The 25,491-nt window shown below is 44.3% G+C and overlaps 1 protein-coding gene across 22 annotated transcripts in view; it reads right to left on the reverse strand.

Moving 5' to 3' along the window:
- The window catches only part of SLC44A3 (solute carrier family 44 member 3), an 86,848-nt gene that overhangs the window by 36,466 nt on the left and 24,891 nt on the right, over positions 1-25,491 (reverse strand). For 21 of the 22 annotated variants that reach the window (XM_055585059.1, XM_055585054.1, XM_055585053.1 and 18 more), the window contains 5 exons: positions 22,428-22,588; positions 20,506-20,595; positions 18,558-18,682; positions 14,580-14,766; positions 4,646-4,811 (listed from right to left, as the gene is read on the reverse strand). In XM_055585059.1, the coding sequence (XP_055441034.1) occupies positions 4,646-4,811; positions 14,580-14,766; positions 18,558-18,682; positions 20,506-20,595; positions 22,428-22,588 (729 nt within the window). The remainder of the gene's footprint in view (positions 1-4,645; positions 4,812-14,579; positions 14,767-18,557; positions 18,683-20,505; positions 20,596-22,427; positions 22,589-25,491) is intronic. The other variant, XM_055585047.1, reaches the window with a different exon arrangement.

A 25,491-nucleotide genomic window follows, 5' to 3' on the forward strand; every position in this document is an offset into this window, starting at 1 on the left:
ACTTGAGTTATTTTAAAATATTGGCTGTATCCCCTGTATTGTACAATATACAGTTTATTTATAGTATACACAGTGGTCAGTATACAGCTTATTATAGTACACACAGTGGTCAATATACAGCTTACTATAGTACACACAGTAGTTTGTGCCTCTTGGTTTCCTATCCTTTCCTTGACTCTGTCCACTTCCCTCTCCCAGACGGAAATCACTAGTTTATTCTCTAAATCTGATTCTGTTTCCATTTTGTCATATTCATTTATTTTTTAGATTCCACATTTAAAGGATATCATATAGTATTTGTATTTCTCTAATTTATTTCACTAAGTCTAATGCCCTCCAGGTCCAACCATATTGTTGCAAAATTTCATTCTTTTTTTATGGTTAATATTCCATTGTATAAATACACCACATCTTCTTTATCTATTCATCTACTGATGGATACTTAGGTAGCTTACATAACTTGACTATTGTAAATAAAGCTGCCTGAACACTGCAGGGCGGGGGGGAAGTATATATCTTTTTGAATTAGTGTTTTCATTTTCTTTGGCTATATACCCAGCAGTGGCATTCATTCAAACAGCAATTATATTTTCAATTTTTTAAGGAACCTCCATACTATTTTCCACAGTGGCTGCATCAATTTACATTCCCACTAACAGTGGACTTGGGTTCCCTTTTTTTCATGTCCTTGCCAACATTTGTGGTCCTTTTGACAGTAGCCATTCTGACAGGTGTGAGGTGATATCTCATGGTTTCGATATGCAATTCTCTGATGATTAGCAATGCTGAGCATCTTTTCATGTGTTTGTTTGGCCATCTGTATGCTTTCTTTGGAAGAATATCTATTCTTCTCATTGTTAAATTGGGTTCTCTTTTTTTATACTGAGTTGTATGACTTCATTAATAAATAGTTTGGATATTAACCCCTTATTGCTCATATCAATTACAAGCATTTTCCCCATTCAGTAGGCTGTCTTTTCATTTTGTTGATGCTTTCGTTTGCTGTGCCAAAGATTTTAAGCTTAATTTGTTTATTTCTGCTTTTCTTTCCTTTGCCTGAAGCAATAGATCCAAAAAAACACTACTACAACTTATGTCAAAGAGTGTCCTGCTTGTTTCCTTCTGGGAGTTTTATGGTTTCTAGACTAACATTTAGGTCTGTAATCCATTTTGAGTTTATTTTGGTATGAGAAAATGTTCTAATTTCATTCTTTTACACGTAGGTGTCCATTTCCTGGCAACACTTATTAAAAAGACTTTCTTTTCCCCACTGTATATTTTTGCCTCCTTCACTGTAAGTTAACTGAACATAAGCGCATGGGTTTATTTCTGGGTTTTCTATTCTGTTCCATTGATCTCTGTGTCTGTTTTTATGCCACTGTAGCTTTGTAGTTTTGATTACTTCAGCTTTGTAGTACATTCTGAAGTCAGGGCATGTGAAACCCCCAGACTTGTCCTTTTTTTCAAGATTACTCTGGCTAGTCAGGGTCTTCTGTGATTTTGTATAAATTTTAGGATTTTTTTTAGTGCTGTGAAAAATGTCATGGGTGTTTTGCATTAAATATGTAGATTGCTTTGGATAGTATGGATATGTTTACAATATTAGTTCTTCTAATCCATGAACACTGGTTATCTTTCCATTTATTTGTATCATTTTCAATTTCCTTCATTAGTGTTCTATAGTTTTCAGAGTATAGATCTTGTACTGGTTCTAGTTCTTGATATTTTACCTGTGGTCTTTCTCTCTAAAGCTTCTGGGATCTTCTCTTTACTCATGTCCTCCAGCTCTGGGAAATTTTGACAATTTCCTCCCTTTTTTCTTTGTTCTCTATTTCTAGAACTCATATTAGTCAGGTGATGGGTGTCCTAAATTTTATCTTTTTTCTCCTATTTTCCATCTCTTTATCTTTTTGTTCTATCTTCTGGAGGAGTTCAACTTTATATTTTAATCCATCAGTAGAAAACTTTCACTTTTGCAATCATATTTTTAACAACAAAGATGTCTTTCTGTTCTCACTATTCTTTTTTTCTTGGTTCTTATTTTATGAAAGCAACATTTTTTGGTTCTTTCTGAAGATATTATTAGAGTTGCTGTTGCAGTTTTCTTTTGCTGCCTGCATTGCCCCTATTTTTCCTAAACTTTTTTGGTTGCTTGTTTTGTTCATTTTGATCTTTTTCTTTCACAACAGGCTTCTTCAAATTTTTAATAATCACTGGCTATAGGTTTACATTTAAGCATGAGGAACCAAAGAGTGAGTTGGAGGTTCTATACAAGGGTGACTGCTGACTGGTGAGTTTCACCATCTGCTTCAGAGTCAGGGCATCAGGTCATTTCATTGGGGGATCTCCACGTGGTACTATCTGCAAGTCTTTGCTTTGGGTTATAGTTTCTCCAAAGCAGAATCCGATAATCTCATGCCTAAGAAATATCAGCCTGGCTGTCAACATCCTGGAGGCTGAGCTGTGGAGTGTGGATTGGTAGCAAGTAGAATTAAAGTGAAGCATCAGTCGCTCAGTCATGTCTGACTCTTTGTGATCCCATGGACTGCAGCCTGCCAGGCTCCTCCATCCATGGAATTCTCCAGGCAAGAATACACTAGAGAGGGTAGTCATTCCCTTCTCCAGGGGATCTTTCCAACCTAGGGATCAAACCCAGGTCTCCTGCATTACAGGCAGATTCTTAGACTTCCACTTGCTCCCCCTTCTTTCAGGGCAGAGCTTTGTCCCAGCCTTGGCTGTGCCAGATACCCTACATCCAGGCCCTCTCTGATGACTTCTCCAGCGAGCAAAGCTCCCAACTTATATCTGCTGGTATGAAGGAGGGGCCGTGGGGCCTAACTGCTTCTTAGTAAGACCTTTAACTAATCTTTGCAAGCATGTTTTATACTTGAATTCCTGAATCTCTCTAGATTTTCATGGCTCAAATCAGCCTCCTCTCCCACCAAATGCACAGAGATAGGCTTTTTGAGGCTTCTCCAATCTGCTCACCGCTCATTCATCCTGTCTTGAGTTTTCAAAATTTGACTGATGCTTCTTCGTTCATTCCTTCACGCTCAGTCACGTCCTACTCTTTACCACCCCGCGGGCTCCTCTGTTCACGGGATTATCCTGGCAGGAATACTGGACTGGATTGCCATGACGTTTCTCAGCTGCTGTCATTGCCTGCTTCCTGCTGCCCTGTGTGTTTATGCTTTCTTCATTTTTTCATGATTTTGGGGGAGGGGAGTTAGAGTTGGGGAAGGCATTAGGAGATACATATATACACTTCACTGGAGGTTAAATAAAAAGCCCTCACTGAAAATGTTTTGATTTTGTGTTACTAAAACAGAACAAAATCACTGCTGTCAGAGAGATGTGACATGCTGCTGGCCAATTTGGTTAAATAATCTCTGCTCGTGTACTCAGGAGCAAGCAGCACACGCCACCTCCTCCGAAGGCGCAAAGGCTCTCAGTGCCAAGGGCTACAGCCTTTCGTGTGTCTGACGGGGTCTCTAAAGAAGGAGGCTCCCAACAGCACCACTGTAATAAAACCCATAGCACTGCTTATCGTTGGGAGGTAATTGTTCTACAGCATGAATCATCCCTAGATGACTTTCTTGCCCCCATGAACCCTCATGTTTTTCTGCCCATTTAGTCTGCGACATTAGAGGAGGACCAGCCCCATCAGAAGTAAACTTCCTGTTCTGAGTCCAGGCCTGTCATTGCACTGGCCGTGTACTTCTTGCCTGTGGTTTTATCTGCCTCACGGAGAACCTCACAAACACAAAAGAGGTCGAGAGTCGAGACGTATGTGCATGTGTCCTCAATTATTTTGATGAGGTAATGGAGGATAAACACTTAAATAAGCATCATAGTGAACAGAAAAGCAAGTAATGAATTCACTAGCATTTAACTATAAGAACATGAATTGTATTTTATAGTCATGTACAATTCCCTTAGGATTTAAAACTGCTTTCAAAGAAAACATTCTCCTCATTTTACATAGGATGAAATGATGCTCATAGAACTTACTGAAGTGTGTTCCAAATAGATCAGTAATTTTTTTAAAGTTTGAAGTCAGTAAGAATGGATATTTACAGGAGGAATCAACCCTTTCTTTTGAATATCTTTCAGTTCTAAGCAGTTTGATTACTTCTGTGTTTGGCTTCTTTTGGGGTTTTCTAGCTTAAAGCAAAAGAGGTTGGAAATGTGACAGATTCAAGATATAGTATTTCTTTTTGCTACTAAATAAACATCCTGCCAAATTTTTTTTTTGCCTAACTTTTTAAAATTAATTTCTATTGGAGTATAGTTCCTTTACAATGCTGTGTTATTTTCTATTGTACAGCAAAGTGAATCAGCTATATGTATACATTTATCCCCTCTTTTGCTGGATTTTCTTCCTATTTAGATCACCACAGAGCACTGAGTAGAGTCCCCTGAGCTATACAGTAGGTTCTTGTTATCTATTTTATCATAGTATCAATAGTGTACATATCTCAATCTCAGTCTCTCAATTCATCCCACCATTCTGCCTAACTTTGAGCTTAGTCTTTTTCTCTTGCCAATCTCTTTTGAGAGGTCATGTCAAAATTCCAAAATATCTTTTGAGACACACAACATGAAGCACATAGGCAAATCAATAGCAGTAACATGCTAGACCTACCTGTTAAAATAACACGTCACCACCGTCCCAGCTACAGCCATTTGTTGGCACGCAAGGATGAATTCACTAGTCCAGATGAGGCCAATTAAATGGTACCACCACATATACCGAATGCCTGAAAGAGGCTTATATTCCACTTGGCCACCTTCAACGACCTGTGCAGCTCCTAAAGTTTAAAACACAAACATGCTTTATATCTGTGTTTTCCTAAGTATGGAAGAAAGTTCAAGAGGCCATTCTTCCTCAGTTCTAGACTTTGGCATCACACAAAACACAGATGTCAACGTCGAGTTTGAAGTTCCCACCATAAGATCTTCATAGCAAAACTAAAATTGAGAACCCACATTTAACTTATGAATAATATTAATAGTGATAATTATGATAACTGGTAGGCAACTTGTATAAGATGACACTTGATCTATTATCTTCTAATGGTCACCCCACTTTGCAGATATGAAAACAGGTTTGGAAGAGTCAAGTAACTTTTGCAAAGTCTCACTGCTCATAATTAGTGGAGGGAGAATATAAACCTGGACACAGTGGACTCTAAAACCCATGGTTTTTCTATCACAACACTCTGTGATGCAAACAAAACTTATGTTGATGAAAGCTGTGTTATAGAACCCTGTGTTATAGAACCATGCTTCACCAAAAATTTAGACTCAATAAAGACAAGAATCTTCATTTGTTCAAAAGGATTAATTTCAGATTTCAAGAGCAAACTCTCCTAGTGCATTTAAAATGGCTAGTGGGCCTCAGTGTTAATCTCCTAGATTCAGATGTCAGCTTTATCCTTTTTTGGGTAGCCTGGGGCAAGTTATTTGGCCTCTTGGAGTATTAGTATCCTTATCTGTAATACTCATTTCCTGATGGTCATTCAAGAAAGAGTAGAATGGGATTACCTGGTGAGTACTGGCCCATAGAAATATCAGTCCACAAGTGATGACGATTATTACTTAAATTTCAGGAGCACAATATTATATTAAACTGAGGCCAGTGTGGTCACCCCAGCAATGCTCTGCCAGTCACTGACTATGTCCCGCTTTATTTGCTCTCATCTAAAGAAGCCCTTGAATTGGCTCTGCAATTCAACTCAATTCCATACCAAATCTCAGTTCCGCAACTATACTTGATTTCTAGATGTTCTCTGCTGTTTCATTTGATTATTATTAGATTTTTTTATATGGACCATTTAAAAAACCTTTATTGAATTTGTTCCAATATTGGTTCTGTTTTACGCTTTGGGTTTTTGGCTGTGAGGCACATGGGATCTCAGCTCCCCAATCAGGGATTGAACCCATACCCCCTGTACTGGAAGGCAGTCTTAAACACTGGGCCACCAAGGAAGTTCCCTGCTGTACATTTTAAACAAACTACTGCAAGAAAGAAGATGGCACTTTAGTCTCTGGCAAAGCCTACAACTTGAAGAGCATTTAAAGAGAGTTTCATACTAATATTTCCTTTCATCGCTATAAATTGCTCTCAGGTTCATAATTGGCGTGTCTTTAGACATTCACAATAGGGTCTAGGCAAAGGAGGTGGGAAAGATAATCATGTTGTAGAAGGAACTGATTCCACAGACGAAGGCTGCTCTTAGTAACTCCTGCTCTGTGTTCTGCTGAACAAGAGTCACATTGTGAGAACACTAGATCAGCTTGGTTCCGACAGAAGTTAGTATTTTATTGAACAGTGGATTCATTCTGGCTTGGAGGCAATCTCTATTTCAGGTAAGGCGCTAATAAATGCTTACGCATTTCCAAAATGGATGTGTTTTAGAAAAGCATTCCCAGTCCCAAAGGAGGCGGCCCCTCATGACTGACAGGCACACATATGTAGTAGATTAGGTGAGCGGAGACTTGGAGAGCCGCTTCTGGAACAGCAGAAGTGATGGGGCCAGTCAACAAGCATGGGGTCACCAGAGACGGGGACACACTGCAGTTTGCAAGCACAGGACCACCGTAGCACACGTGACTTGGGGATGCATGAAGTTTCCAAAGAGGAGGGACGATTTCCCCAACAGACAAAAGGCAAGTGAATACAAAGGCCTTGGGTGCTAAGGAGGGACTGCGTCTCCTTGGGGCTGCCAATGGCACATTCACGCACATCCCAGCTTGGCACACTGATAGCAGCAGTCAGCAAGCGGAGGATGGCTAAAAGGGATACATCAGGATCCATACAGGCCGCCACACTCCTGGCATTCCTCAAAGAAGCACAATGGGTTAAGATATTATTCACTGACCACTTTACTGTTTTTGACCATCTTCACTGAAACCATCAACTATTTATTCTTCTGGTTCGGTAATAACCAGGCTATTTACAGACTTTCCTTTAGGGCAGGGTTTTTCAACCTCTCAACATAGCATTTGGCATTTTGGATCACATGAGGGTTAGGGGTGTGAAGTGGGGGAGTTGCCCTCTGCATTGCAGGATATTAAGCAGCTTTCTTGGCCTCTATCCATTAGATGCCAGGAGCATCTTCCCTCCCCTCCTCCAGTTCAGACAACCCAAATGTCTCTAAACATTACCAAACTGCTGCTTGATACCCAAAGCTTTAAGCAAACATTCTCTGAAGAATCCGGAGCTCTGGCTTCAGGGAGAAGCTTAGAACACGACTGTGGGTGGGGCAGATGTGTTTATGCACACACGACTGCCCTCTCCTGGATGGCTAGGTTAGTGCAGGCAAGAGCCTCTCATCAAAGTATCCGTTGCTTTATTATTAATACGAACACATTACAATACTGTTACCACCATGTGTAGCTAACAGATGCTAACGGGAACTGGATCCCAAGGTGAGATTTGATCTGGAATGGTAGTGTTTAAAAGGGCACTGAACAGGATGAAGGCCTGGTCCAATCTCGGCCTGGACATTTGTGATAAGCCACCTGGGCCTCCGTTCTCTAACTGTAAACATGAAGAGGGAAGACAAGATGAACCCGGCGCAGGGGTTACAGAGTTTGAGTCACACAGACCGAGATTCATGTATCTCTTCTGTCTCCTAACGGCTGAACAACCTCACGCAGGTTATGAGGTTGCGGGGCCTTTTAAAATCTGAAGATACTAATACCTACTTTTCATTTCCTTGTTGATTCCAACCAGTCTCGTGGCTCTAAATGCCATACGTGTAGCTGTTATAAGGATTAAACAAGCAGTTGCTTAGCTATAATTGAGGTATAAGTAGATATGATTTCAGTTGTGAAGTTAAGAAGTATTTATTTAGCATTCTAGATTTATGCTGGACCTCAGCTATTAAGGGAAAAAAATGAAAAAAGGCAAGCAAAAAAAATCAGAAAGAAGATACAATCAGAGTGAATATCAGGAACTCACATGCTGCTACATTAGTTTATTCGCCTCCCCTTCTTCTGGACTGTTTATAATCGCTCCTCCAATCGTCTAAGAGTTTTTTTCCTATCCTCATGCTCAGTCAGTGACTTCATTTTTGGTTTCTCTGAGAAAACTGAAGCCATGGGAAAGTCTCTGGGAGCATCTACCCCATCTCTACCCCTCAGCTGCATGTGTCCATAACTGGACACCCCACCTTAATACGATAAAGTGTCCGTGGTTCTAAGGGGAGCCCCTGCACTAGATCCCCTTTCTCATCTGCTTGAAGATACCACTTAAGAAAATTTCCCTCTCTTTCTTGCTTCCTTAAAATATTCTTCTTTACTGAATCATTTTTAATAATTTCCTATCTTAAAACCCCCTACTTTTGAACTCCCTTTACTCCTCCAGCTTCCTTCCTACTTCTCTGTTCCTCTTCACAGCCAAATTTCTCGAGGTTGTCTCTTAATCTTTCCAATTCTTTTTCTCTTTCTCTTAAACCCGCTCTAATTGTGATCCACTCCCCCACACTGCTCTGAAACGGCTCTGTTTCACTTCCATGCTGTTAACTTCAATGGTCAATCCTTAGCTCTTATCTGATCAGCAGCTTATGACACATTCAACATTTCACCCCAGTTCCGTTCAGCACATTATTCTCCTGCTCATTGGTTGCTCCCTTTCAATTTCCTTTTCTTTTTCTTCCTCATCTCCAAGACCTCTTAACATTTACATGCCCCAAAACATAGTCCTTGGATTTCTTTTCTGTCTGCACTCATTCAAATCTCATGGCTTTAAATACTATTCATGTATTCCCCAATTCCCAAATGTAGACCTCTAGCTGGGCCTCTCCAGAAACTTCAGACTCAAACCATTAGCTCCCTGCCCGGACAAGTCCACCTGGATGTCTAAAAGATATTTCAATAAACACAATTAAAAATGAATTTTTGCTCTTCCTGGAAGATGTTCCACTCAAAGTCCTGTCCTGTCTCAGCTGATGGCCATCTCATCTTCCAGTTGCTCAAGCTAAAAAACCTCAGTGTCATCCCCAACTCCTCTTTCACATCCTTTATGTAATATTAGGAAATTCTTCAAAATAGACACAGAACCTGTATGTCACGGCATTTCCACCATTACAACCCTGTTCTAAGTCACTAACACCTCCTCCTTGAATCACTGCCATGAAAATGTGAGTCAGACCATGCCACTCTGCTGCTTAAAATGCTGGAATGACTTCCTGTCTCAGAAACAAAGTTCTGTAATGGCCCACGAGGCCCAGTATCTGACCCTGTGCTCCCTGTGACCCCGGCCTGAACCATGCTCCCCCTCAACCACACTACTCTGGGGAGCGGCCCTCCTGACTGTGTCCCCAGAGCCTCTGCCTTTGCTGGTCCCTTTGCCTAGAACACTTCCCCTTCCTTGACATAGTCTCAGGGCTCTGCCCTCACCTCCTTCAAATCTTTGCTCGCAATTATCTTCTCAATAAGGCCTTCCCCAATCATTAAATTAAAAATTGGAGCCCCCTCCTCAAGCATTTCTTGTTTTAAAAATATACTATGGAAATATAATAAATGCTAGAATACATTTAAGATGTCTGAATTTTACACAGTTTGAGGGTCCCTTGATAAGACAAAGAATACAAAGTTAGGTAGTTAGGTACTGAACCTTGCAAGAGTCCTTGCAAATGAAAGACCCTGAAGTTTAAGCTTTAGGGGCTTGAAGGTAAACTTGTCTCGAATCTGATTTAAAGTGTTATGATAAGTTAATCTGATAAGTGTTATGGCAAAAAGTAGAACAGGTTAATTGGGGCTCCTTAAGCATTTATTCTGGAGTAGGACATGGCAACCCACGCTAGTATTTTTGCCTGGAAAATTCCATGGACAAAGGAGCCTGGCAGGCTACAGTCCATGGGGTTGCAAAAGAGTCAGACATGATTGAGCACACACAGTACAACACAAGCATTTATTATTCTTCTCTGCTCTATTTTTTTCCTTACCACCTATCAAATTTGAATATACTATAAAATTCACTTACTCATTTTATTTAATGCTTATCTCCCTGTAGCCTTCAAACTGGAAGAAAAGCTGTATCTCCAGCATCTATAACAGGATCTGATATAGTAAATGTTCAATAAATACTTGTTCAATGAACGACTGCTTGAATGAATGAACCAATCTTCCTCAAATAATACATCCAATCAAAGAGATTTGAGACAACTTTCAGGAAGTCTTCCTAGAGATCATCGTCATAACCTGGAGGAAATGCATCATGCAGCTAGCTGTAAATTTGGGTATTACAAGCAAGTTTTAAAGCAGTTTGAAAGACTGACATGTTACTAATGATTAGTGTGAATGGCAGTTTCTCAAGGAAGGCAGTGCAGCTGATTGGGATAATCTCCCAAATGATGCAGGCCCAATTTAAAACAGCCCGATGTTCTACCACATTCTGTGCACTTGGCCTCTTCCAGCCAATTGGCTTGGTGTCCTGCTGACACCCAGCCTGCCTGTGCCTCCCACTGGCTCAGCTTCTGCTCTGACAGCACGGGGGTCAGGGAAAAAGAGAAGAAAATCGCATGGCCATCATGCCTGGAGCTTACCTAGGTCTTTCTGTGTATACATCACATTCAATACAACATCGATGTGAATTCACTCCCTGACTAAGCACACGCTGAACTCACTCAAGGGCTGTGCACAGACCTTAGAGACAGAAAGAAAAAGACACAGTCCCTGCCCTCCAGATGTTCATACTCCTGAGGGGGGGACAGCACTCAAGTCATTATCTTGTGTGATTGTTTAGAGGCCTTGTCATCGCCTGACATAACACATTTATGCTCCTTTCCCCATTCCCTGTATCTGGTTCACTGCTGTATCTCTAGTTCCCAACAGGCATTCGATGAATAGTTCTTGAAAGAATGAAGCATATACAAAATGTAAGGGGAAAAAAAATAGAAGAAATAGCTCAGTATGCTTGGGCAATTTATAAAAGAGTTTCCAAGAAATATATTGAAAGTGAAAGTATTAATCACTCAGTTATGTCCGACTCTTTGCAACCCCATGGACTGTAGCCCACCAGGCTTCTCTGTCCATGGAATTATCCAGGCAAGAATACTGCAGTGGGTTGCCATTTCCTTCTCCAGGGGATCTTTCTGACCCAGGTATTGAACCCAGGTCTCCTGCATTGCAGGCAGATTCTTTACTGTCTGAGCCACCAGGGATAGTTCCAAGAAATATATTACTCAAAACAAATCTTGAATAATGACTCGTTTTCCAAGCAGTGATGGGCAGAAAGTTGGGGTGAGGCTTAGGAAGGGGAGAAGATTCTAGACTAAGATCACAGCATGTGCAAAGACAACTAGATGTTCATGGAGGCTGTCTCTCTTCACACTTCCCCACGGGGACATAAACTTTGGAAAAGCAGGAGCTGTTTCAAATCTCTCCTGAGCTACCCCTCTTCCCCCTGTTCCTAGGACAGGGCTGGGCTACTAGGAAGCTTTTGTGAAATCACTTCAATACTTCAATTATCTTTTAGATCTCTTATAATCTAAAAAGAGGACAATTTTCTTTTAGACTGTGTCTAAAAGAGACACAGAGTCAAGGAAGGCCAAAGCCAGCCTAGATCCCAGGTCCCTTGACGGGAGTCCCTCTCGCTGACCCTGCTTCTTCCTTTCCAAGCAGTCCTTTGCCTTTCAGCATGCTAAGCACTTTCCTGTGAGGACAGATCTCTTCTGACTGTAGAACCACCGGGAGAGAAAGCGACCCCCAGCCCAGACAGGCCCCTTTCTTCTACTGTTCCAACTCTGAGGCTTCCTGACCACCTAATGATCACTGAGGGTCATCAGGTCATCTGGGCTCTTTCCAACCTGCCAACCGCACCTACTATTACCGTGTTCCTGCAGCTACTTCTCCCACTGGATTCTAGTAATCACTGTCACATTGCTGGTGGCATACAAGTCCCAACTGACTAATTACTGTCATTTCTGGGGGGCCTGTCATTTCTTCTGCTCCACTGAAGGAATCCCCAAACAAGCCCAAGTTTGTCAACTAGTTAAGGGACTTAACAGTCACTAGAGAAACAGCTCATCAAAAAATGGCAAAAACTTATCAACCTAAGTACACTTTTCCTGCATTTTTTCTTTTTTACACAATAAAGTATTAATTATTCAGTCATGTGACACAAGAAAAATCTCATAGTATGTACCACTGAGGACACCACCACAACATTGGGGACCTTCGGCGGAGACTGGAGAGAGAGTCTGAGGGCTCTGTGACTGCCTGAGGAGACAGGAGATGAGACAGGTGCTGCGAGGGCGTCCCTCACCACCCCCCACCACCTGGGCATCTGCTGAGGGAAAGTGAAATGAGACAGGTGCTGTGCGGGCGTCCCTCACCTCTCTATCACATGGGCATCTGCAGAGGATCCAAACAGCAGCAGATGACGCGCCCAGGCCTAGGGCTTGTCATCCTGGCACTGCATGAAAAGGCCTTTGAAGACAAAGGGACCTCTGTGCTCCTCGCTGGCCCACAGGTGAGTCGAAAGGAGAAGCAGGTGGCCTGGTTTCTATGCTGCCCAACCCTGGGCAGGAGGGAAGGCGGGAGCTCTGTCAACGACAGCCTCCTGGAAGCCTGGTATCTACATGCTCACAGATTCCTGCAGCACGTCCTGGGCACCCAGTTTCCTTTCTTGCCCTTCATATTTATCTTTATTTATTTGGTCTGGTCTTGGTTGTGGCATCTTGTAACTGCAGCACACAAGCTCTTAGTCATGGTCATGTGGGGTCTAGCTCCCCAACTAGGGATTAAACCCTGGCCCCTGCCTTGGGAGCAGAGTCTCAGCCACTAGACCACCAGGGAAGTCCTTCCTGCTCTTCAATTCATCTCACTTTTGCTCATTTATCTCCTTCCAAAATGGCCATGCTTTAATACATAACTTTCCAACGTGCTGCCTTCTACCCTACAGAGCAGCCCACTCTGTCCCCGCCCCTCCCCTCAGCCCTGGGGCCCAGGCTGTTTAATGCTTCCCAGGCCTTGGACCCAACTGGGGCCTAAGAAGAACTGGAGGGGCACCCTGCTAGCAGATCAAGTCACCCCCTGCCAGAATTGGCCTTGGGCCATGCTCCTGTCCGACTGGGCCCCCAACTCTCAGGACCAGCTCTCGCCTGTCCTCTATGACCAGGTTCTCTCCTATGCTTGGACATGACCCCACTAAAGCCCTTTGCTTCTTTCTGTACTTTCTGATCATCTGGTGATTTCCAGCCCATCCTCTGAGACGCCTTCCCTGTCTCACAAAGTCAGCTGGAGCCTCGCCGTGGTACTCTCACAGCTCCCCAATTTCTCCTCTGGTGATGTTCCTCTACCTTTGCCATCCTCACTGTGGGCAGAGGCCACCTCTCTTCCCCAGTGCCTTGCCAGGACCTTGCCCCACAGCCCTCACCTAACATTTGTGCATTAAAGAAAGAACGAAAGAATGTGTCCTGCTCCAAACCACAGAGACAATTCCCTCCACCCAGACTCACAGCCCATAATGACAGCAGAGTGGGCAACTGTGCCCTGGAGGCTAGAGGAGGAAGGTGTCTCCCTGGTCCCAAGTCATGCTTCCCAAGGCCCCACCTCGTCCCTGTAGTTCTGGAGGACGAGGGCTCAGCACCAGTCTACCACCCAGGGCGTCATGTCCTGCCACCCCCGCCACACGTCACTCCCAGCCCGCTCTGGCTTCAGCCCCTAGCCTGCCATGTTGCCCTCTAGTCACAGGCTGCAAACACCACATTATGGGCGTAGCCTGCAACTGCCAGCCAGTCTCTGTGGTCACAACACTGCTTTGACTTGAACGGACAAAGCTCAGGAGGCCTAGTTTGATTTCCTAGCCCCGTATCTGAGACACAGGGACCTGTGAGGCAGTGGAAAGAGCTCAGGTTCTAGAGCTAGAGCTGTTCTAGAGTGCTGGTGTCAGCTAGCTGGATGGCCTTCAGCAAATTACTTACTAGAACCTCAATGTTCTTGCCTATAACTCGAACATAACAACACAGGCATAAAAAGGGGGTTGCGATGCTTAAAGAAGAGAACACAAGGAAGCACCTAGTACAGAGCTCAGAATTCAGGAAATTTTCAACAAGTGTTCACTTTCCCGCAGGCACCGAGGCCACTGCCTTCCTATCTGACCAGGACTAAGACTGCGTCGAGGAAATGAGCTAGAACATGATTGTTCAATGTTGCCCCAGTTGAGACTTCCAACTGTCTCATGATTTCTGTTCTTTCATCTTTTCTTGGTAACAGAACCTCTTATTTTTAAACTGTGCACGGCTGCCCCCAAATGAAAGAGCCTTGTCTTCTCAGGAGTAAGGCAATGCAGAGGTCTAGGTGCACTCGCGTTAAACTGGTTCTTCTGAGACAGCAACAACATTTCAGAAGGGTCTTTTTTTTTTTTTCCACATATTGATACAGTAGAGGGAAAAGAATTTCCTGCATCCCCCCATGACAGAGCCCCAAACACCGTCTCGGCTGCCACCAGAGGCCTTGAGCTGCATGGGAAGTCTGGTCCCTACAAAAACAGGCCAGTGGTTCCAGAATGCTGGGGCGTCTGTGCCTGACTCCAGCATCGTGGATCCCATCCCCACGGCCCTTACCTGCAGTCCCCAGGCTCAGGAGCACAGCCACCCAGAGGACCCAGAAGAAAATGAGGATGGCAAACGTCCACAGCGGCTGGAACAGCAGGAAGGGAGAGCTGCTGATGGCTTTATTGGTGACTTGGAGAAGTTCAACTGTCAATTTGATCCTCTTTCTGAGGACATAAATCAAGGTGAGTAGAACTGCCTGGTGAAAAAGGGGTTAAATTATTCAAAATAATGAAGAACTGAGACAAACTTAAACCCTAATATTTTACTGACATCTCAGCAAACAGTTCTTTTAACATAGTCACCTCCTACTTTTATTATAATGGAATAGACATGTTCTTAAGTACTAATTGAGCATCTACTATGTGCTGATATTCATGCTAGATTCTGCGGCTACAACAGTGGACAAGATAGAGCCCCTGCCCTAAAGGAGCTTGCAGTCTGGTCAGAGAGAGAGAGAGAATAAGGTTCTCGGGCATCAGGGAACTATTTCTTTTTCCCAACAGCACGTCACATGCCAGAGAATGCTGAAGGACTGCAGAAGGGCAAGGGACCACAAGGACAATGCTCTTTCCTTTGGGTCTCTTTCTTCTTCTTCAAGTTGCTGTTTCTTGGGATCTTTTGGGTGGTCCTTCCTGCTCTTTTGTGGTTATAGCATCCTTCTTAGATGCTTGAAACTTTCAAATAAAAACCTCCAGGGAGTTCCCTGGTTGTCCAGTGGTTAGAACTCCATGCCCCCACTGCAGAGGGCACAGGTTCAATCCCTGATCAGGGAACTAAGATCCTACAAGCTATGCAATGCTGTCAATTTAAAACAAAAATCTCCAACCTCACCTTTCTCTACATGATGGATGAGTAAGCACATCAGTTACTGACCAGGCAGTGGGCATCCTCCAGTGTCAAACTCAATGTGTCCAGAACTGACTCCATCATCTTCACCCAAAAATCTATTTCCCCCGTATTCCCTACTCCAGCAGTCCTAATTTTTCGGCACTCTCCAAGAAAAAGCTAGGTTCCTCTCTTGCGGGCTTCCCTCCTCCCCTAATGTAGCAGTCAGCACCCTCTACTGTGGATGTTTTTTGCCTGCGTGGCACGTTACTTGACGTCAAGCTTCTTGAGGGCAGGGCCATCCCTTACTGTCAAGGGCTGGCAAAGCAACAGCCATAGCACAATCTCAGTTTGCTGGCAGAGCTCCCAGTCTATTCTTTCCTCTCGATCCCCACATTGATGCCACAGCTCAAATCTCATCTTCTCTCTCCTAGACCCCCAATAACCTCCTCATTACCTTCTGCTTTTAATTCGCTTAACCCCCTACTCCTGACCTCATCCCTGCTCCAACATAAGCTAAAGGGATCTTTGTAAAACGTGCAGTCAAGGATGTCATCTCCCAGATCAGAATCCTTCGACATTTCCCCAGAGCTCCTGGATAAAGACTGAAATCATCACCACCGCAAATCAGGACCTCCCCAGTCAGGTCCCTTCCTAACAAGGGAACATCCTACAGGCTCCTCTCTTGTCCATGTGACCCAGCACACCACTCCCGGAGCCCAAGATGCCATTCCTCTTCCCACTGGACTCGGGTGTTGCTGCCCATGAGGATCTCATAGTCAAGTGGAGGGAAGTCAAGGGACAGAGGGATAAAATGTGCAAAACTGCTCCTGGGGCCTGAAGGGCCCAGCTGTGACCCAGCTGTGGGGACTGGCCTGAGGACCCAGGGAGAGATGCCTGGAGGAGACATGAGACTTGTGAAGGCTAAGTAGGAATTTCCATTTCTGTGTCCTCAATGCCTAGCACAATCAACAAGGAAGAGGGACTTCATTTTTTACTAAAAATTTTAATGAAGCAAAATGATATAATCTTTAGGCAAATAAACTTGGATCTCCTGAGTGGCTGGTAGCTCCTGAATGGAATGCTAAAATGTGTGTATTTAATATGTGTGTGCTTTTCAACTTAAATATGTGTGTGTGTGTATAAAAGGCTCTCCTCATGTTCAAAGTACACCACGAGGGTACTGACCAGAACTGAAGAGTTAACTATCCCATTATTCCCTAGTCTCAGGGAGATCAGCGTTACCCACTGGGGACAGTGCTGGGGTGTGGGGTGGGCAGCAGAGCTGAGTCACCACAGGGGTCAAGCCTCTACTCCCCTTTCTGGGCTCTAGGCTGCAAACTGCTGCATCTCAGCCTGCAGCCCTAGGCTGACACCCTGAGGTGGGCAGCCAATGCCATTCATCCCCTTTTCTTCTTGCTGCTACTGGGTATATTGAAACCACTGAAATGATATTCCTAGGCAGCTCCCCTCACGGCGGGAATCTTGCCCTGTGCATCACATCATGGCCTTGCTGGCTTTGTAGTTCATCTCATGGTGGGGTGTGTGCTGGCTGTGTGTTTTTTCTGGCCAGCTCCATTGTCTAGGGCAGGGCCCTGTGCCAAACAGGTGCTCAGAAATGGTGATGGTGACAGAGTCCTAGGGATCTTATTAGAACAAGCTCACCAGAAACTGGTACCTGGCAGAAACGAAGTAGCAGTGACACACGTGTCAATGAATGGTGTGCGAGCTGTGGTGCGGTTCCTCCCTCTCCTCTCGCAGCCTCCCCTTTCTCTATCCTTATACTCAATGAAGAGAATCCCCTGACCTGGCATCTGATGGCCACTGATGGTTCAGTGTGTGAAGACAAAGGGAGCCCTATGGAGGGCTGGGAAGGATAATGGTTGTGGGGGGAGTGGAAGGAGGTGAGCGCCCCTGGCTCCCAGCCCTGCTTCTCCCTGCCCCTTGTGCCCAACAGCCCAGCACCTGGCCTGGGGTGTGGGAGCCCTTTCTTCTCCAGCCTCCTGCCCAGGCCCCGGCTCAGCCATGGGCCTGGACCCAGGACAAACCAGGAGCTTTGCTTTATCAGATACTTGCTCCCTGAGATGCAGTTCATGTGAGGAACACAAACCTGACACCTTCCTGCTGCTGCTACTGCTAAGTCGCTTCAGTCGTGTCTGACTCTATGCGACCCCATAGACGGCAGCCCACCAGGCTCCCCCGTCCCTGGGATTCTCCTGGCAAGAACACTGGAGTGGGTTGCCATTTCCTTCCCTAGAGAAGAGAAAATGTGAGGCCTGTGTCAGATGTGAGAACTCAAGTATTTCCTTAAAGGAGAGAGCTGAGTCGGTGAGAGAGTTTGAGGCTCTTATGAGAACTGAGTTGCTGAAACATTTAATGGGCATGTGAAACCCGACCTCATCATGCCTTCATGACATAATGCGTAGGAAGCAACACACTAAAGGATGCCCATGGGCCGCCTGAAGCCAACCCCTGGGCCTGTCCAGGCCTGTGATGCCAGCACCACGATCAGCATCCAGGAAGTGGCCTGAATGATTCTTAGTTGCCAACCATCCTCCCCCAACAACCTATATCTCCAGGCTCAATATTCTACGTTTGCCCGCTCTCAGCCAGGGAATTCACCGGGGAGGCAGCAGGCTCCCTGCAAACCAGATGAACCTAGTGGTCGGCAGGTTTGGAGATAAAGGGCTCTCTGTGTTCAAGGGCAGTGGGAGCTGTCACGCCTTTGGGAGCAAAGCGTCCAGTGGCTGGAGGAAGTAGGGGGGCTCTTCTCAAACCAGGAAGTAGGAACTGTTACAAGTCTGCCTCCCTCTCCACACGGTAGTGTTCACCCTACAGCTGCCTGGGGGTGAAAGCAGTCCTGCTATAGCAAGGGTGATGGATCAGCAAGGGTAACAAATCAACTGCTGAGATGGCGGAAACGACTTGGAAAGAGGTAAGATTGTTTTTTCACTCTTTGAGGCTGCAGTGCATTCCTACACAGGTATCTCAAATGAAATGTGAAGGCACTAAATGTGTATGTACACTCACTACATTACTACCTACGCACCTTCTGCAGTGAAAGAAAAACAAATGCTCATTGTTTGGGGTTAAAATGCCAGCTGTTTGGACTTCAGAGTTCTGGCAGGCTACCTGATCTACTGCTGGAAGAGTGCTTCTTACCGTGATTACTGTAGATGCAATAGCAAATCCCAGCAGACACTTCATATTTTCCCTTTCTGTGTCCAGTTCTATGCTGAGGTCATTGGTATAGTCATAGTACAGCCACCATAAGACACCGCAGACAACTGGAAAGCAAAACAGCAGTGGAACTCAGCACACATGCCATGAGGTAACCACCCTGTCCCCTGACACTGGGTGGCCCTGCTCAGGCAGTGGGTCCCAAATCCCTTGGGCTTTAAAAGCAATGACCAACCCTCTGAAGCAGCTAGGCGGGGCCACGGTGGCCCACCGAGGAGCTGCCAGGCCTAGGGTGGCTGTGGATCTCTGGGAGATGTAGGAAGGTGACTCCAAAACACAGGTGTGTCCTATGAGCCTAGCCCACAGGTGCGGCTGGGTGTGAGCACGGAGCAAACTGTACAGACAGGATGGTGAGAGGAACATTCGAGTCCAAAGGCTAAAATTTCCAAACCAGCTCTGCAGGTGACAGCTCCAGAGGAGCCTAGATATTGGTCTTGCTGTTGTTCCATTGCCAGGTCGTGTCCGACTCTTTGCGACCCCGTTAACCGCAGCATGCCGGGTTCCTCTGGCTTCCACTATCTCAAAGGAGTTTGCTCAAATTCATGTTCACTGAGTCTGTGATGCTATCTAAACATCTCGTCCTCTGTTGCCCCCTTCTCCTTTTGCCTTCAATCTTTCCCAGCATTAGGGTCTTCTCCCAATGAGTTGGCTCTTCACATCAGGTGGCAAAAATATTGAGTTTCAATTTCAGCATCAGTCCTTACAAAGAATAGTCAGAGTTAATTTCCTTTAGGACTGACTGATTTGATCTCCTTACTGTCCAAGGGACTTTCAAGAGTCTTCTCCAGCATCATAATTCAAAAGCATCCATTCTTTGGCACTCAGCCTTCTTTATGGCTCAACTCTCACGTCTCGACTGGAATGACCATACCTTTGACTATATGGATATTGGCTCGACACCTACAAAACTGGGCAGATGTCCTAACATCACAAATGCTCTGCTTTAGGGACCTGGTGACACCTGCGCCACCTCCACAGTGGCTTCAGGGAGGGCGTCTTTACCACTCGTAGGTGGGGAAGGGCATCCCTCACAAGCCGTCCTGCATGTCCTCCTGCACGGGCACGCCGGGCACCTGTGAGCTGCAGGGCTGGGAGGTGCTGAGGACAGAACTGATTGTTCAGAAGATGAAACACTATGGTCATGCCAAGTATTTATTTGGTCATACCAATTATTAAAAATGAAAATATCCTATACCAGGATCCTATACTGCTGCCTTGATCTTCCTGCCTGCCCCTGTCCCTCAGATCTTCTTCCCTGACAACAACTGGATGGACCCAGGATCCAGCACTGAAAAGGAAAACAGTGGGCATGGGACATGTCTCTGGTACCCTGCCCAGCTCAAGGGCTGTGTCTCTTCCGACTGGCCTGAGCCTTTGCAGGGCAATATGGGCCCATACGTGCCAATGGGGGATATGAAAATTCAGAAAAAATTCTTTAAAGGGCTTCCAACAGGCACTGGCAACCCACTCTAGTGTTCTTGCCTGGAGAATCCCAGGGACAGGGGAGCCTGGTGGGCTGCCGTCTCTGGGGTCACATAGAGTCGGACATGACTGAAGCAACTTAGCAACAGGCACTAGAATTGGCTTTTAATGGATAAAACCAGTACCACTCACTGGGCTGGCTCATCTCAGAGTGCAGAAGAGATGATAGGCCAGGCAGGAACTTTGCTGTTAGCAGTGAGACAGAAGCAGTCCTGTAGTCCTCCCTGTCCTCTTTAGGCCTGTGTTTCCTCTTATATATAATGAGGGGGATGGACAAGAGCTTCTCTAAGATCCCATGTAGCTCAAAAATGCCAGCTTTTAAGTTCTACATCTAACGGAAAGGTTTTTCATTTGATCAAGAAGAAACCAATCAAGTGGAAATACTTACACAACAATCCCAAAACAATCAGTGCAATGAAAATGTGAACCAGAAGGGTGGTGATGAAGCGGAAGGTGAACATCATGGCCAAAGACAAGGCTAGAAAATTAAGCAAAACATATAAATTCTAACGACAATCGAGGCACGAGGGTGATGACAATGGGGCTGGAATGACTAAACCTTCTGAAAGAGTGAAAGCTGAGGACCTTCTTCAGTCTCGAAATATCTTGCACATCTATCAAACAGAAAAACAAGCCATACCCAGGCCACCCTCTGAAGCATGTACAAGTTCAGTCTGTGACAGTAAGCCATGTCCTGAAAGCGCTAGCATGCTTCTTGAATGATAAAAATGTTTTCAAAGCAGGTAGTATTCCCAAATATCCTAAACTTTTTTTTTCTTTTATGTCCAAATGAAACATCTAAAATTTTTTTATTAAAATTAACTCTTTTGATTTCATAACTTAAAAGTTCTAATTTTGTGTTCTCAGATATCCTCACTAAATATGAAAGATGAATGCCTTTAAAAATGAAAAATTTAAGATTATATGATAAGATATACGTATAAAAATTGCATATCTGTTTCCACTTTGGGGGTTTTTAAGCCTATGAATTTATTGAAAATGAAAGTGTTAGCCACTCAGTCCTGTCTGACTCTGTGACCTATGGACTGTAGCCCACCAGGCTCCTCTGTCCACGGGATTTCCTAGGCAAAAATACTTCTCCAGAGTATCCTTCCAACCCAGGGATCAAACCTGGGTCTCCTGTATTGCAGGCAGATTCTTTACCATCAGAGTCACCAGGGAACTTCAGTGAATTTATAGATAACTATTTTACTTTTTTCTGAACCAGAATTCAAGAGTACATATAGGTATTTCAGTGTAGTGATTAAGATCATGGGTTTGAAATCAGACAGATCTGGGCTGAGTCCCAGCTCTGCCACCTCCACTAGATGTGTAACCTTGGTCAAGCCTCAGACCTCTCTAGGCCTCAGTTTCCTCTCATACAAATGCTGACAGGATTCTGATGAGGTTTAAAGAGTTAACAATAAGCACAATGCCTGGCGCATGTGGGTCATAAGAAGTCTGGAAGTTACACAATGGTGGCTAGTTAAGCATCCCCAAGCATTCAGGAATTAGTAACCTTTGGGTAATGAAATTATGGAAACCTCAATTTATAAACTGGAAACATGATGTTAATGGATGATCAAAGAGCTTCTTTCAACCTTCCAAGGTTGGGAGGCAGCCATTATAAATGACAGGGGTAAATAACAGGCCACTAACTACTATTGCCTAGAGCAACAGAGAGTATTAACTCATTCAAAGAGAGGCTGACTCCTAAAAGGACTCATCAAGCTAAAATAGCAAAAGGGAAGTTAAACCATCAGGAGTGGAGAAGTGGCTGCTTCCAGAAAGACCCGGAAAAGGCAGGATCCAGCGCAAAGCCTTGACCTGCCTGTTCCCAGGAGGAGCTGGGTCCACCGGCTCAGTGCCCTCTGGCGCTAACACGATGGACACACCTCCTGCCCCTACTCAGTAGGCTCTGACCTGGCTTGCCTGTAGGAAGAGGCGCTACAGAATGTCCACACTTGCTGGACATGCATTTCTGGCACTTTCCATGGCCAGTTCACAAAGTGGCAATGTGCTCTGCACATCCATCCTCAGGCAGAGCTGAGGAGCAGACCCTGGAACATCGTCAATGTCTAAGGCAACCTCCACCTAGTGAGGCCTCTAGGCAGGATCAGCTGGCCTTTTCCCAGTCTTACTCCCCCCTCCCCCCACTTGAACTTGAAACACTGACAATATCTACAAAGAAAAGATATGAAGTGAAGTTTCAACATTTAGGTCAAGAGGCTAATTTTCATCGTACAGCACACATAAGTGCTAGAAATTTTGGTATAAATAGTCACTGAAGAAAAATTAATGAAAAATTACCAAAGGCGAGGATACAGAGGCCGAGGACTGTGTCTCTTCCTGACATTATTCCACTTAGAATTCGATGGAGGGAGTCCACATCATTGATCAGAACAGATGCAAACAGAGAGTAACACTCAGGAGTTTGAGGGATGCATCGATTAAACAAGGGAAAAGACTTGCTAAAAAAAAAAAAGATAGAATAAGTGGCAAAGATGTTGATTTCATTTATCTTAAAAAAGATACTTATTTAAAATTCTCAGCAACCAAAATGTATAAGATCTAAAGTAATAAAAAGAAGGCTCAAGTCCTGTTTGCGACGTGCACCTTATGAAGCCAAGCATCTGTGCTGCGACAGTGTTTAGCTAATGCCTGATTATGGGGACCCCCAGACACCCAAAACCTGGACTCCGGGAGTGACATTTCTGAGTCTCATATCTTGGCCCTTCCTGGATAACCACCACCAACTCCAAAGCAAGAATCACGTTTCTTTAGGGAACTTTTACAGCTAAAGACTGGCTCAGTCAGAAGGTGTACTAATGAAACCACAAGCTTTATTTCTATCCTTTTTATGAAGACATATAAAGCTTCAGAGTTTTGTTATGAACAGAATGAGTGCTTTAGAAATGAGTGATAAACGTATGAGTGAAACTGTGGTTGGTACCTGTCTTAGGTAGATGAGAAAGCTGATCTCTTTTGGAACCCTTCCTGAAATGGAAAAATGCCCAGGAATGTTCCTCCTAATGAATTTAATGTACCCACAAATACCTTCACAGCATCCTGCTCTTCTTTCCTTCTGTGGGCCCCAAAGAGTGGAAATAATCCCAACCCATAAAGTGCCTAATTATCTGACAAATTGCTAAAGTATTAGGCAGTTACCAAATATTTTGTGAAATGTGTGAAGATGAAGCAAGGGGAACCCAAATGCAAATGACATTACAGCATCATTCAGGAAAAATGGCTTTGAAACACCCAATGAATCTCAACATAGAACATACAGAAGGCTCTTTTTCAGGAGGCACAACAGTAGAGAAACAGTTCCTGAGTCATCAAATATTGATTCAAGAGTAATACAACCAAGCCATTTTTTTTAATTAAAAATTTTACAGATGTGATACATTCACATGGCTCAGATTCCAAAAGTACATCAGAATAAATTGTAAGAAATTGCTCTTTCTTCTCCTTGAGCCACTGAAGTGCATTTGTCCACAGGCCATTAGGTTTTAGTTTCTTGTATATCACCAAAGAGATATTTGTTAGCATATATGAATGTAACAGGAAATTTAAATAGCAGTCTGCTGCTCAGTGTCAAAAATAGTAAAAATTATATCCCTAAATGAGATACCAGACCCCACCAAGCTGGGATTTTCAAAAAAGAGGTAGGAAAAAAAACTGTTTACTCTCATAAATCTTTCACCTGCACATTAAAAGGGGCTTTCCTGGTGGCTCAGTGGTAAAGAATCTGCCTGCTAAGGCAGGGGACTCAGGTTCGATCCCTGGGTCAGGAAAATCTCCTGGAGAAGGAAATGGCAACCAACTCCAGTATTCTTGGCTGAAGAATTCCATGGTCAGTGGAGCCTGGCAAGCTACAGTCCATGGGGTCGCAAAAGAGTTGGACATGACTCAGTGACTAAACAATAACAACACATTATAAGAGTGTTCGAAGCTGGAGAACAGTAAAGCATTTTAAAATAGAAACTTTCATTCTGGAATATCTTTAGCATTACTGAAAAATCACAAAAAAGGTACAGAGAGTTCCCACATACCTTCCCTCACCTCCACCTTGTGTTAACATCTGACATTACCACAGTACATTTGTGAAAATTAAGAAATCAACACTGGTACTACATTATTTACTAAACCACAGCCTTTATTTGGAAATCGCCATTTTCCATCAATTACTTTTTCTGTTCCAGCATACCACACTGCATTTATTTGTTGTGTCTCCCTTGGTCTGGGACAATTTCTTAGTTTTTCCCTATTTGTCATTACCCTGACACTTTTGAAGATTCATGGTCAGGTATTTTATAAATGTCCTGCAAGCTGAAGAATGACCCTCATGTTCTCTCATGATTAGACTGCAGTTACAGGTTTAGGGTCGTGGCCTCCTGCAGGGTTGGGGTCACTGAGTGTAGCAGTACATGCGTGGGATCTTTTGAAGGAGGTTGCCATTATCTTCATTACCTTCACCATAGTTGGGCCCTAGGTAAATAGCAGGGAGGAACACAGCTCCATCCATCAACAGAAAATTGGATTAAAGATTTACTGAGCATGGCCTTGCCCATCAGAATAAGACCCAGTTTCCCCCTCAGTCAGCCTCTCCCATCAGGAAGCTTCCATAAGCCTCTTATCCTTCTCCATCAGAGGGCAGACAGACTGAAAACCACAATCACAGAAAACCAACCAATCTAATCACATGGACCACAGCCTTGTCTAACTCAATGAAACCATGAGCCATGCTGTGTAGGGCCACCCAAGATGGATGGGTCATGGTGGAGAGTTCTGACAAAATGTGATTCACTGGAGAAGAGAATGGCAAACCACTTCAGTATTCTTGCCTTGAGAACCCCATGAACAGTATGAAAAGGCAAAAACACAGGACACTGACAGAGGAACTCCCCAGGTCAGTAGGGGCCCAATATGCTACGGGAGAGAGATCAGTGGAGAAATAACTCCAGAAAGAATGAAGGGATGGAGCCAAAGCAAAAACAACACCCAGCTGTGGATGCGACTGGTGATGGAAGCAAGGTCCAATGCTGTAAAGAGCAATATTGCATAGGAACCTGGAATGTCAGGTCCATGAATCAAGGCAAATTGGAAGTGGTCAATTAAGAGATGGGAAGAGTGAATATCAATATGTTAGGAATCAGCGTACTAAAATGGACTGGAATGGGTGAATTTAACTCAGATGACCATTATATCTACTATTGTGGGCAAGAATCCCTTAGAAGAAATGGAGTAGCCATCATAGTCAACAAGAGAGTCTGAAACGCAGTAATTAGATGCAATCTCAAAAACAACAGAATGATCTCTGTTCATTTACAAGGCAAACCATTCAATATCACGGTAATCCAAGCATTACTGA

This window comes from Bubalus kerabau, chromosome 6 (genome assembly GCF_029407905.1).
Source record: "Bubalus kerabau isolate K-KA32 ecotype Philippines breed swamp buffalo chromosome 6, PCC_UOA_SB_1v2, whole genome shotgun sequence".
NCBI lineage: Eukaryota > Metazoa > Chordata > Mammalia > Artiodactyla > Bovidae > Bubalus > Bubalus kerabau.